This window comes from Rhizophagus irregularis, chromosome 2 (genome assembly GCF_026210795.1).
Source record: "Rhizophagus irregularis chromosome 2, complete sequence".
NCBI classification, from domain to species: Eukaryota; Fungi; Glomeromycota; class Glomeromycetes; order Glomerales; family Glomeraceae; genus Rhizophagus; species Rhizophagus irregularis.
Genome location: NC_089430.1, coordinates 4,683,253 through 4,696,717, shown reverse-complemented (window position 1 = coordinate 4,696,717; position 13,465 = coordinate 4,683,253). Strand labels below are relative to the sequence as shown.

The window sequence follows — 13,465 nt, the reverse complement described above, 5'->3', positions numbered from 1 at the left end:
GAATTTTTTTTTAAAAAAAAATTAAAGGAAAAGAAAAGAAAAAACTTAATCTTTAAAAAAAAAAGGATTATCACTGGAATTTTTTTGTGTATATCACCAAATTCATTGAACTTATTGAACAAAACTTTTTTAGATCTATGTTACAAAAAAATAAAAAAAAAGTTAGTCGTAGTAATATCATTATTTTAGTTAATATTACTGGGGTTGTTTTTTTTTTTCAATCCAGACTCCGAATTTTTTTGTGAAGAATTTTAATTAACTTTTTTTAGATTTTTCAATCGTTTTCTTAATTTTATCATTCATTCAAACTTTTTAATAAAATATAATATAATAAATAAATAACATCATTAAACTTAATTGTTTATTTTTTCACTTTACCTCCATAATGACTAATAAGGAACTGAATGACCCAAAAAATGCGGCTTTGTGAAACCTTTTTTGATTGTTTCTTTCATATGTTTGGCGAAGTTTATTCTATTATGGAATCTATCGAACCTTATTGATGTACTAGGTATAACAGCATATTGTATTTTAATTATCATGCACGATCATGATCATTTCTAATTTGGCTATTCAGTTTAATGTTTTTGGTATCATTGTAAACATAATTACTATTGTACATTGTAAAAAAGATTTTTCGATGTTTTTTATGCATTCTTATATTATTAGTTATGTAATGATAACGAAAATGGAGGTATTGATGAGATTTTATTTGATGTAGTACGATTTAACGATATTTTTAAAATTTTTTAAAATCTATTTGTATTCTGGTGTATCGCACGTACTGTAACTGTATTATCTAACTTAACGGATAAAAATGTTTAAATTCACGGCTCAAAAATCTCGCAAATCCCGACAAAGAATCAATGAAATTGATTGTGTTACCATATACAAGTTAATATTATTAATTAAAATAACAAAAGTGGTTGTTCATATAAAAACATTTTAGATAAAATCGTTTTTTATTGTGATCGACCATAACCATTTCGGTTACAACAATAAAATAATTTTATTCATTCCATTTTTTTTTTCCTTAAAAATAAAAAAAATAAAATGGGTTCTAACTTCCTTTAGATTTTTAAAAAAAAACCTCCTTTTTTTTTCCTCCGAAGTTATTCCGTCTCTGAGATTTTCATTAATGACTTTTTTAATATATACTAAATATATTTTATAAAATATATGCATAAAAAAAAAAATTTTTGTATATCATACGATGATGTTTATTTCCATTATTGTTTATTTTTCATGTAAATTAATTTATATGAATAAAAATCATTTCTAATTTCTTCATTGTATTGTGAACACAGCATATTCATCACATTCATCAATGATTCTTTTGGCAATACCCCCTGATATTAGAAGCAAATATATTGTTCTTGTCCTGTGCGACGGGACTGACTTGATCCACTCTTGATCCGCATAATATAAATTTTTATAATAAGAGATCAAGATATGCCACCAGGAGGTACAATTCCGATGTAAATCCTAATATTAAATTCAATTTCTTTTTTTTTTTTTAGATGATTGTTTGGGCTGTTTGACTAATTTGATTTAGCGTAAAATTTATATATAGATTTTTACTAATAAATCTATCTTATTACAAAAGACAAAATTGTTAAAATTTTACGGTCCATACAATCCGATAAAAAGAAACTTTAATGAAAATTGTAACCTAGAAACACATATGCAATGTAATAGTAACCTATTCATGCATATTTTTAAGATTTTTCACGTATTTTTAGATCAAAATAAAAAGAAACAATTAATTACTATTCGATTAATATAAATTTCTTTCTTGTGAAAATAATATAAAAAGGGTTAATTTTCCACCCTTCCTTCATTCCACATCGAACTAAACATTCGGTTAATTTTAACGAAACAAATAATATTTATAATATTTATCATTAATTTTTTCCCTTTATTTTTTTTTTAAAAAAAAAAACTAAATTTAAAAATGAATTACTTTACAATTTTAAGCATCTTTATTCTTTTATCTCTCATTAATATTTCATCCGCTCTTCCAAATGGTAATGGATCATTAACTAAGCTTAAAAAACGAAATGATTGTAGTTGTTCTTTCGCCATTGCGGATTTCAAATCTGGTTCAGCAAGAGGTATCGTAACCTTTTCGCAAGACGAGTCTGGTCACACCGAGGTCGCAGGGATCTTTAGCAAAGGTCTCAGTGATGATAGCGCATCATACGGATTTAGAATTGTTGATGAGTGCAGGAATGTACTCTTCGATCTCACGGACGGATTGAATATACAACCAGATAGTGATGGTGATGGTAGCAAATCTTTTAGACATAAATTTACAGAATTTGATGTTGACTGTACTAGCAATGGTATCCTCACCAAAAAAGTTCACAGTAGTAAACGTAATAATGATAGTAATTGTCATAACAACAAACTTAGGAAACGTCTTCCTAATGGTGGAGAATTAACTATAAATGGTGAAGGGGCCAGTTATGCTGGATTAACTAAATAATTATATTAAAAATTAAAAATATAATTTCAATTTTTAGTAGTTTTATTATATATTTTTTGTTCACTTTATGTTAAATGAATAGGTAGAATAATTCTGCACAAATTTTAATTTAGTTTTATTTTAGATACTAAGTTTAGTAATAAATTGTAAAATTTGTCTCAAAAATAATAAAAATTTTCTCAATATTTCTATAATTTTAAATTTTAATTGAAACGTATGTTAGTTACTATGAAATACAGATTTTCATTTAATTGAAAGTAAATAAGTAAATGATAAAATATCTTATCATCGACGGAACTAGATACATATAAACTGGGATATCCCATGTATTTTCTTCTAGCTACGTCACTAATATAAATTCCTTTTTTGAATTATACCGCCTGGTTATTTCCTTTTACATCTTTTGTTTTATTTATTTTTCGTAACACTTTAAAAACAAGGCACTACACAATGATGACCATTTACACAAGAATTTTTTTTAAAATTTATTGTTATTAAGCGACTAAGTTCAAGTTTCCATTTACCTATATATGATACATAACACTTTTTTTTTTCCTTTTTTAATATCAGAACTAAATATAGTAAATGATAGTAATTGAATTTCCTGCTTTGGGTATGTCCATTACAGTACTTTACAAATTACAATCTTTAAATGCTAATTATAATCTTTAAATGCTATACAAATTACAATCTTTAAATGCTATACCAATTACAATCTTTAAATGCTCTACCAATTTTGTTTAACTAATTCACGAGATTTTTCTTGCTGGATTGGTTATTATCTAAAATGAAAAATTATTATCGCCATTAAAGTTTGTCGAGTAATAATAATAATATTTTTATTTTTTACATTTTCTTTGATTTCTTTTATATTTTTTGAAGAAAAAAGTTGAGAGGTTTCAAGAAAATATATATCAAGGGAATGCTAATATCAAGAAAAATTTAAAATATACTTTATTATATGATAAAAAAAAAGATTATTCTTTAAATTCATATTACATATGCTTATTAAGAAAAATTATTCGAAGTTAAATTTTTTTAAAAAAATTGAAATTTTTTTCATTCAAAGTATAATAAAAATTTAACAATATTGACCGATCAATATTGAAATAAATAAATGATCCGATTATATAGTAGTACTTCAATGAGGTGTAATAAAATATTTGCAAAATATATCAAAATATATCGGACACTAGCGAGATAAAACGTTGGTAACACAAAAATTTGTGTGTTATACATTACAATGGCGAAATTAGAAATGTTTTTGGTTCATACATAATTAATAATTTCGTGCAACAAATATATCGATGATATGATTTCCAGTTATACTATACATTCTTTTCTTCCAATTAGTTATTTTTATTATATCTATATATATATATATTATATATATAAATATTTATATTTAATAATAAAAAAAATTTTTTTTTTTTATTAAGAAAAAAATATAATGTTATATAATAAATTTTTAATAAAATAAATGATTTATAATACATGAATGGAAAATTTTCAAATTTCCGTTAATATTATAACAAAATAAACACATAGATAACGGATAATACATTTTAAGGTAACACTTGGCGGAATTGTCGGAATTACGGTATATTAATAAACGTGTTTATAATAACTGATAAGGCTATTAAAAAAAAAAAATTGATTTTATTTATAAAATTTTTAAAAATGAATAATCAATTTAATATTATTCATTCTTTAAAGAAGTAACATAATCAATTTATTCTTTATCGAATTCAAAAAGTAACACAATTCGTTTTATTTATTCTTTATCGGATTTTTTATTCAACACTTTTGTTTACTGTAATATATTAGCTTGAACTTTGATATACCGATATTCGATATACTGATGAACAAGTCGTAAACATCTGTAACATCGGTATATCCGTCCGTATATGTGATATTTAATATCAGGTTTATTAATAATAGGACTGCAAAATCTTATTCATTAAAAAAAACAAAAAAAACAATAGAAATTATTCGACGACAATGATAACAGATGATGTGTGACTGCGTCATGTTTTCAATGAAACCAAATATATCCATCAGAATAGCGAAATTAGAAATGATTTGATCGTACGATTACATGGGGTCCATCAATTCGTGACGCAATATTAATAATTCTAGATACACATTTTATGAACCTAAAAAAAAAAAACTTTTTTCAACGAACTTGACTTGGAGAAAATATTCGGAAATAACTCCCAAATAAAGTATTATATTTCCTATTATGTAATTGAAAGAATAAAAAAAAAGAAAAAATGATTTAAAAAATCAATAAGTTATGTTTCAGCACTAATATACATAATAAAGTAAAAGAAAATGTAACGAGAAAAAATTTTTTTCATTTTTTATATTTTAAATTTCACTTTATCAATATAAAAATAAACAAGCTTGCTTAATTAGTGGCGTTAAAATCTGAGATTATCCGGATATCTATAAAAAATCATCCGGTTATAATCGGTTAAATTCAGATACGGATCGAAACAATAATTCTCATATTATTTTTTTTTTTTCTTTTTAAGTACTTCAATAAATAGAGAATATTCAAGTAGACAATATAATTGATAACCGTGACTTACACGTGATTTACTCGTACATAAATACTGTATTTAATTTAATAATGAATACAAGTAAGCTTATGGTTCGGGTGTCGGTGTAAACATCTAATAAAGAAAAATTAATTAAAAAATAATTGCATTTTGATTGTATTTTTTTTTTTGAAAAAATATAATGATAAATACTCACATAATACAAAATTGATATGAACATATACAAGTCATATGATCGCATTTGTCAATTTTTTCAATGTACATACCACAACCAGGGCATTTCTTTGTCGCTGAAAGATAAGCTTCGGTAGCAAAGTCTTGATTATTTTTCTTCTCTTCATATTTTTCGCAAGTTAGATTTTCGTGCCAGATAACTTTACAATTATAGCATGATATCGCGTCACAAGCTTCACAAATAAAAATTGGATCTAAATAAAAGAAGTAAATGAATTAAATGTATATATACTTCGAAATAAAAAACAAAAACTTTCTCAATTTAATATACCATCTCCTTTATGGACTTGTCCACTTCCACAAGAAGCTTGACACCATCTAAATTCTGGAATCTTTTGAATCGCAAGTTTGAAAGAAAGATAATCATATCTAAAAAAAAAAAGTTATTCGTTAATAAAACACCAATTTTTTTGATATAAAAAGAAGGTTATTAGTTAAACCTTTTAAAAATTTCTTTTGTTGCAATATTCTTGACATCATCTCTTTCCATTGATTTACCACATCCTATTGTAGGACAAGTAATTTGAACCGTATGTTTTTCAATACACATTTTTTCAATACATTTATTTACACATTCTACACAAACAACTGCTTTATGTTTACATTTTGAAGTTATTTTACGAAAATCTCTATCTTCTTTTTCATAACAAACAGCACATTCATATAATTCCATCCCAATGCAACGATTACAACGTATACACGTTATAATAATTGTAAAAATTTTAAGAGAAAATCGTCTCCTAGTTTTTTAAATTTTCTTGCGAGTATTTTAATGGCGTAATTTTATTAGAAATTTTTGTAATCGCAGAATGAAATATTGGACGCCCCGTTTTTAATTATTTATAGTTAATTTCTTTTTTGTATATAATATAATGAATATCCATTGCAGCAATCAAAAATTATGATATCTGATGAAGCCACAATTTCAATATTTTCACGGTCAAACGTAGTGAATTTTAGGTAAGTGGTTTTTTATAAATTATGAAAGAATGGGAATTTACTTATTGTGATTATAAATATAAATCATATGTTATTTACATCAAATACATGATCCGTTATAATTTTAACAAAAAAATCGATTGTGATTATAAATTTAGAGCTCCAAGACCGGTTTCCGGTCTCCGGTTTTTCATATAAAATCGGTTTACTGGTAGAAACCATAGATATATACCTTCAGTATTATTTGCATATATGACTAAAAAGCATAAGTCCACAAAAATAAAACCATTTTATGCAGTATATGGAAGGGAAGCTAGAACTCCATTGGACAAGGATGAGAACAAAATAACGATATTGGAAAGTAATAGAAGAATGGCTTATATAAGGTTGGACCGGTTTGAAACCGGTTTCAAATCTAATTTGGAGCACTAAATTTATAAATATCATATGTTATTTACATCACATTAACACATGATATGTATAATTTTTACAAAAAGTCGGATAAAATTTTGATTACCCCTCTGTATTTCTTTTTAAAAAAAAAAAATGCGCGTCAAAATTAGAGCTTTTGGGTTCAAATTTAAAATCGATGTTGATTCTTGCGATAAAATTAAACAAGTCAAACATAAAATCAAAGAGGCTCACGGACCTGATGTCGATGAACAAGAATTATATCTTGGAGGTCTAAGACTTGAAAACGAAAAAACCGTGAGCGATTATAAAATTGAAGAAAATGGAGAAATTAAACTTCTTCGAATTGTCGTTGGCGGCTTTCAAATATGTATTAAGAATATTAGAGGGAAGGAAATTACTCTTCAAGTACGATCTACATATACTATTAAAAAAGTTAAAGAACTAATTTTTGAAAAGGAAGGGATGGAAGTAGATACGCAAAGGCTAATTTTTAATGGTATTGATCTCTTAAACGATAATCTCTTGTCAAGTTATGGAATTGTAAAAGGAAACACTTTACATCTTGTTAGTAGATTACACGGCGGTTCTCATTTAAGTGTTTGAATATTCTTGTATATTATTAGTTTTCGTCATATTTTTTTATATCAACTTTGTAGTATGATGGTTGTGCTATAATAAATTCTTAAAAATGTAAAAAATTTATATTAAAATTGCTTTTCGATTTTCACAAAATAAAACTATTACAATATTCCATGAAGAAATCGTGTTAAGTCCGTATCAAATAATATTATTATCTATGTTAATTAGCAATTCATAAAACTTTGAATCAAAATTTGTTTCTTTGGAAATTGATGATTTATGGGATTTATGGTTCGATTTCATAAGCTTCAACATGACGCGACGTGAAATCGACATTATACAAAATTATATTTAGTTGAAATCGAAAACTTGTAATTATGTTCATCATCAGTCTTTATTTATGGTTATTTGAAAATCCGTTATTTAAACAACCGTTTATCATTTATTCTCTTATTATTATTATCGAGAGAAATTAATAGCGCGTGCTAAGCGACTTATATAGATTTCTTTATGCGTCCTAAACAAAGTGAACGCTTAAGATGTTCAGAAAATGTACACACAAAATTAATTAATTTCTTCTTTAGCTACTGTCTATTCATAAAATATTTTGCGTAACTATTCTAAATTTGAAATCTAACGGTAATTCACTCGTCTAAATCGTTAACCATATTATTCACCCGTTTTTGCGCGATGTTTCCGCAAATAACTGCCTCAATTCTCCAAGCATGCTATCGGTCAATTTTATATAATTCAGGAAGAATATATTTCTACATACATTCATTATCCATTGGAGTGCACGGTCAACTGTATAAATCAAAAGTATATCAAGTTACCTAATATTTTACATAGTTAATATTTTTAAGAGTTTAAATTAAATTACTATAAAAAATGGCCCATTTTTTTAGATGAATAACTTCTTCTTTCTCAAATATTTTCACACTTATTAGTTTCTCCAAACCATATTTACAAAGTTACGAAGCCTTTTTTTTACATTTACTATTTTACTTGTAAGTTATTTTGCAATTTGAATTTTAAGTAGTTTTCTATCTTTGAGGTTTGATTTTTTTTTTAGAAATTTTATTATTAATGCAAGAAATAGGTCTCGTATAAACTATGTTAATAAAGTCGTATCCTTAATTTTTATAATTAGGCTTTTTTTCTCAAAATGCTGAATCATTAACGCCGCTAATTGAACATGAAATATAAATATTACATTATAGAAATTAATTGATATTATCGTCATTATATTTAATTTGTATATATTTACATGGGGATTGCTAACCGTCGCCTGGGTGATTGTCGCATGGGTAGTGCTTCGATCCGTAGCGGTTTCATCCGGATTTTCATCCGGATTGAATTTCATTAAATTTCGCTGGCACTATGAGTTTGGCCAGAATTAGTATAAATTTTTGGGATAATAATACTTTAATGTTGGTTTAAATTATAGTCTGTTTAAATCTGAAATTCATAATCTTTCTCAGCCATAATCGTCACATGAAAATATTCAAGTTTTCATCCGGATCGAAGCACTACGCATGGGTGATTGTCGCCTAGGCTATCATCGCCTGGGTTTTTTTTTCAAATATGTCACATGATGTACAATAAATTTATTTAATCGGCTGATAGTGATTTTTTTAACTTAGCTAATTTTTGATCGGTTAAACTTAAAATTTATTGCGAAGATATTTTTTAAAAAAAATTTTTGCAAACATGTATTTTTATTTGCAAATATTAAAATTTAAGTCACACATTTTACAATTTTAAAGAAAAAAATCACCGTATTTATTTTTAATGAAGCGATACAAATAAAAAAGACAATAACAATAAATAAAAAAGATAAGTAAATTACAATGATCAAGGAGAAAGATGCTAATAAAAAAATGAAACAACTATGGAGTAATGGAAAGTAATAGAAAATGAAAAAGAGTAATGAGAAGTGATAGGAAACAAAAAGGAGGAATAGGACATGATGAGAGATGAAAAGGAGTGATGGGAGACGATGGGAGATGAAAAGAAGTGATGGGAAGATGAAGAGGAGTGATGGAAGACGAAAGAAGTGATGGGAGACGATAAGGAGTGGTGATGAGAGACAAAAAGAAGTGATGGAAACGAAAATTAGTGATAGGAGATGAAAAGGAGCGATGGGAGACGAAAGAAGTAATGGGAAGATGAAGAGGAGTGATGGGAGACGATAAGGAGTGATAAGAGACGAAAAGTAGTGATGGGAGACGAAAAGGAGCGATGGGAGATGAAAAGAAGTTATGGAAAGATGAAGAGGAGTTGATGGAAGACGAAAAGGAGTGATGAGAGACAAAAGGAAATGATGGGAAGTAAACAGGAAAGAAAAAGAGATAATAGAAAATGAAAAGTTGTAATAGAAAATAATGGGAGACGAAAGGTGGAATAATGAGAAGTAATACAAAAAAATAAAAAAAAATGATCATGATAGGAGGTTGGGTAATGATAGGAAACCAAGTAACCATAACAGATAAAGTAAAAAAAATTAAGTTAGTAAGGAATGAAATATAAGATAGAAATGAAATAAATAAAATAAAAAAACATACCTTTATTAATTGTAGAACTGAAAGAACTAAAATATCTAAAAAAAAATGAAATAAAATTAGTGAAAAACGAAATATAAAACAGAAACAAAATAAATAAAAAATAAAAAAATGAGTAAGAAACAAAACGTAAAGTGAAAAACAACCAAACCTTAATTGCAGAACCGGAAGGATTACTAAAGGACTTAAAATAATGAAATAGGGTAGTAAGAAACAAAGTGTAAGCAGAATATAAGTTAACATGTGGCCAAAATGTCACTTTTGAACTTTTGCGCTATACAAAATATTGTCCCATTAAATTACATATATTTATAAATTTCAAATAAATTTGATGTTATATAATTACTAAAGCCTAACTACAAAAATTACTTATTCTAGGCCTATATAATTATAGATAAATCCACTTTTAACTTTTTTAAAAAAATTATGATTAGTAAAAATGAACATATTATAATTAAATCATTAGTATATAAATTAAAACAGATAAATCTGGACAATAAGAAAATTAATAAATATTCAGTATTTACATTTATCATTAGGTGGCTTTTTTTGGTATAGTGACGTGATGGAATGCTGCTCATTAATAACACTATTCTTGTGGCTGATAGAAAGATAGATGATTCTCTGATTATTATCAATGCTGATAATATAAGTCCATGAAACCATTAATGTTATTGCTATTTAATCTAAAAAAAGAAAAAAGTGAGTACTATTGAACCAAATAACATGAATATTTGGCATGGTAACAGAACAAATTTCTTTGCAGATAATGCCTATGCCTAGGTTTAGACACTACACTCATCAGGTTTTTCCCATAACAGAAAGCTAATTTCAGCCCTGCACCAAGTACTCTTACCCTGATGCCTGTTATCCATGCAGCAAAACTCAAACACACAACTTATTTGTGATATTAGGAATTTCTGAAATCAGAGAAGGACGTTCACAGTAACTGTGGCCACGATGTGCTTCCAGTTCTCTGATAATATATATATAAATGTATATATATATTGAAACTCCTAATAAAAATAAATCCATTAAAAGATATCACAATGTTGGAGGTTCATAATTGTTCCTCCTTCAGAACAAAAGACCTCACGTGACCCGTGAGAAAGGTACATAATTATTCCTCCTGTAAAGAACAATAGTTCTCACATCTTTGTCATGCTATGGTGGTCTGGAATTGCCTTCTCAAACAGCATGAAATTTAAAGATAAATAGTACCTGATCATTATATATGGTTCTTCAAGCCCAACAATAAGATTTTCAGGGCTAAAAGATGGCGAGATCTTTTGTTCACCACTCTTTACTTCCTCCACTTGTTCATAATTTCACTGCTTCTTTACTTTCTCCCCTCTTTGGTTGTTGGTACCATATGAAGTTGTCTGAAGTAGAAACACGACATACTGTTTGTTTTAAATTGTTTTTTTTTATAATTTTAAAGTATTTCAAAAAATTTCATATAATCTACACTAATAATACTATAGATTTAATTAACCTTTACAAAAATTGTTAATAAAGAAATGCGCTACTGATCCTTTTATATAAAAAAAAAATATGAAAGTAAGGGTTAAACGCGAAACGCGTTAATCAAAAAATAAACATCTGAAATTTAACGGTCAGCCTGACCACGTGATACATCCAATCAAAAAAAATCAATTTCAGACATATAGACGTGACTGGCAAATAATCGTTACGTCATACATAATATGATCATATAGGCGAATTACAGTATATTAAATATATTTCATTGATATATGTACTTGATTTACTATATAAAAATTCGTTTAGTAAATACAATAAGAAAATTATATAAATAAGAAAAAAAAAAGACCTCACTAACTTTTCACTATAACAATTACATTCAGCTTATAATGAAAGTAAACTTTTTAAATAGTTTCTGAATGTGATGTCATAGATTCACTACCATGCTTGTAAGTATTAAATGACAATTCAGTCACATAGATGATACGTTGTACATTGTCTAGAGTGTTATACAATTAATAAAAAATAAGTTTTTGGCTGGATAATTTCATTTATTTCACATGATTAAGTGCACGAAGTTATGATACTTGTGAACTCACGGCGGCCCTCCACTGAATTTCTCCGAGTTGTGACAAATAGAATGCGTGATAAATAGGCAAAAAAAGTCTCCGAGATAAGTTTATTTTTATTTTTATTATCGAAGTGAACAGGAATCAGTACAGACTACATGGAAACTAATCGTAAAGTAGTACAAAAACAAACCGATAAACCAACCTGCCATATGATAGGAACACTAAGGTGGAAAATTGCTAGCAAATCCGTCAGGAATTTAAAGTCCGCACAAAATAATGAAACTAATTCTGCAATGAAGTATGAACTAAAAGCACGATTGTTATATCTATTCCCGTATTGGTCTTTCGTTAAAAAATAAACGCCCCTGTAAATACTGTAAGAGATAGAATGGTGCGAAAAAGAAAAAAAACATTGTATTGGCCTAAGGACATTTCGCGCAAAAAATGCTACTATAAGAAGAAAAGAAAAACCACGGCTACAAGTCTACAACTATACTAAACGTTTCAACTTCGCCAAAATTTCCGCCAATACCTCTGTTTACGATCGTTGAACTTCTTTCCCTTTTTGTTGTTAGTTTGAATTTTCGCGGTACTTGAAGCTGTCTCCTCTTTCTTAGATTCTTATTCTTCTTTTGTTTACGTGATACGTCAGTCGGTGGATGATTCACCGGTTTCTTGCTCTTTCTGGTAGACACCAGGACAACTCAGAATCGAGCCAAATTGATGGAGTATATAGCACCCTAAGAAGATTTTCACACTTTTTCGAAATATCCAATCAACTTAGAGTAGCTTAAAGCTTTTCATTCCTGCTGATAACAAGAATTGGTGGGTTTGGAATCCTTCCACAAACTTGCTAGCGTCATCGATTCCGGAACGGTCGATATTATAGCTTGAAAACGCTCTCTTTCCTTCCTTTCCCGGAGCGTCCAATTTGCGGGGCATCAGCGAGCCGGTATCTGTCCAAGTGATGTCGTCCATATATTACTCGTATTTTGGTTGAAGCGAAAGTCTGATAATTCAATTCTGATGCGTACCGATTGGTACTTTCGTTGTTTTTTTTAAACCTAGGAATATTGAGGTGCTCCACTCGGAAAGGTATTGTAAAATTGTCTCCGGGATAAATATAAACGTGGTCAGTGACAGTCAAACAATAAGCGAGCGATCACGTGATTTAGGTGTTTTGTCAACATAGTTTCACAAAACTATATAAAGTCCAAACTATGCAGTACTATAGTTTAAATCAACTTATAAGAAATCTCTCACTAAATAGGTGCGTTTTTATACCCAAATAACATTGAAACTTTCTCTTATTCACATTTCAAATTTCATGGTGTTTCAAATACTTAACTTTTTTATAAAGATCATTGATTTCGCTATCTTCTGTAATATATAAATGTAAAATAGTCACTTAACCGACCGAACCGATAGACGAGTATTTAATCAAAATCAATAATATTATTGTTTTTGAAATACATTAAAAAATAAAAGTGAATGAACTTTTGAATGAAAAATTTTAAAATTAAGACAATCTCAGAAATTTTTTCATCAAATTTGCTATATAAAATATTCTCTATAATTTATTCTCAAAAATCTTAATATACTTTTTTTCTTATGTATACATATTTATTTTAT

At 27.4% G+C, this 13,465-nt stretch overlaps 3 protein-coding genes across 3 annotated transcripts; 2 read left to right on the top strand and 1 right to left on the bottom strand.

Moving 5' to 3' along the window:
• The first annotated feature begins 1,617 nt into the window (after positions 1-1,617).
• Positions 1,618-2,711, top strand: OCT59_012378 (uncharacterized protein). Its single transcript, XM_025331385.2, has one exon. The coding sequence runs from the start codon at positions 1,955-1,957 to the stop codon at positions 2,486-2,488; it is 534 nt and encodes a 177-aa protein (XP_025188643.1). The 5' UTR covers positions 1,618-1,954; the 3' UTR covers positions 2,489-2,711.
• A 1,686-nt stretch (positions 2,712-4,397) lies between these two features.
• On the bottom strand, positions 4,398-6,114 carry OCT59_012377 (uncharacterized protein). Its single transcript, XM_066134410.1, has 5 exons — positions 5,727-6,114; positions 5,558-5,655; positions 5,249-5,480; positions 5,083-5,166; positions 4,398-4,725 (listed from the first exon to the last, which is right to left on the bottom strand). Exons 1-4 carry the CDS (start codon positions 5,957-5,959, stop codon positions 5,118-5,120), a joined length of 612 nt encoding a protein of 203 aa, XP_065989678.1. The 5' UTR covers positions 5,960-6,114; the 3' UTR covers positions 4,398-4,725; positions 5,083-5,117.
• A 628-nt stretch (positions 6,115-6,742) lies between these two features.
• On the top strand, positions 6,743-7,418 carry OCT59_012376 (uncharacterized protein). Its single transcript, XM_025312920.2, has one exon. It carries the CDS (start codon positions 6,772-6,774, stop codon positions 7,240-7,242), a length of 471 nt encoding a protein of 156 aa, XP_025188641.1. The 5' UTR covers positions 6,743-6,771; the 3' UTR covers positions 7,243-7,418.
• The last annotated feature ends 6,047 nt before the right edge of the window (positions 7,419-13,465 follow it).

Coding starts and splice junctions, on each gene's coding strand:
- OCT59_012376 (XM_025312920.2), top strand. CDS start 6,772: ATGCGCGTCAAAATTAGAGCTTTTGGGTTCAAATTTAAAATCGATGTT.
- OCT59_012378 (XM_025331385.2), top strand. CDS start 1,955: ATGAATTACTTTACAATTTTAAGCATCTTTATTCTTTTATCTCTCATT.
- OCT59_012377 (XM_066134410.1), bottom strand. CDS start 5,959: ATGGAATTATATGAATGTGCTGTTTGTTATGAAAAAGAAGATAGAGAT. Junction 5,481..5,557: donor ACAAGTCCATAAAGGAGATG/GTATATTAAATT, acceptor TCTTTTATTTAG/ATCCAATTTTTATTTGTGAA. Junction 5,167..5,248: donor TCATATCAATTTTGTATTAT/GTGAGTATTTAT, acceptor TTTCTTTATTAG/ATGTTTACACCGACACCCGA.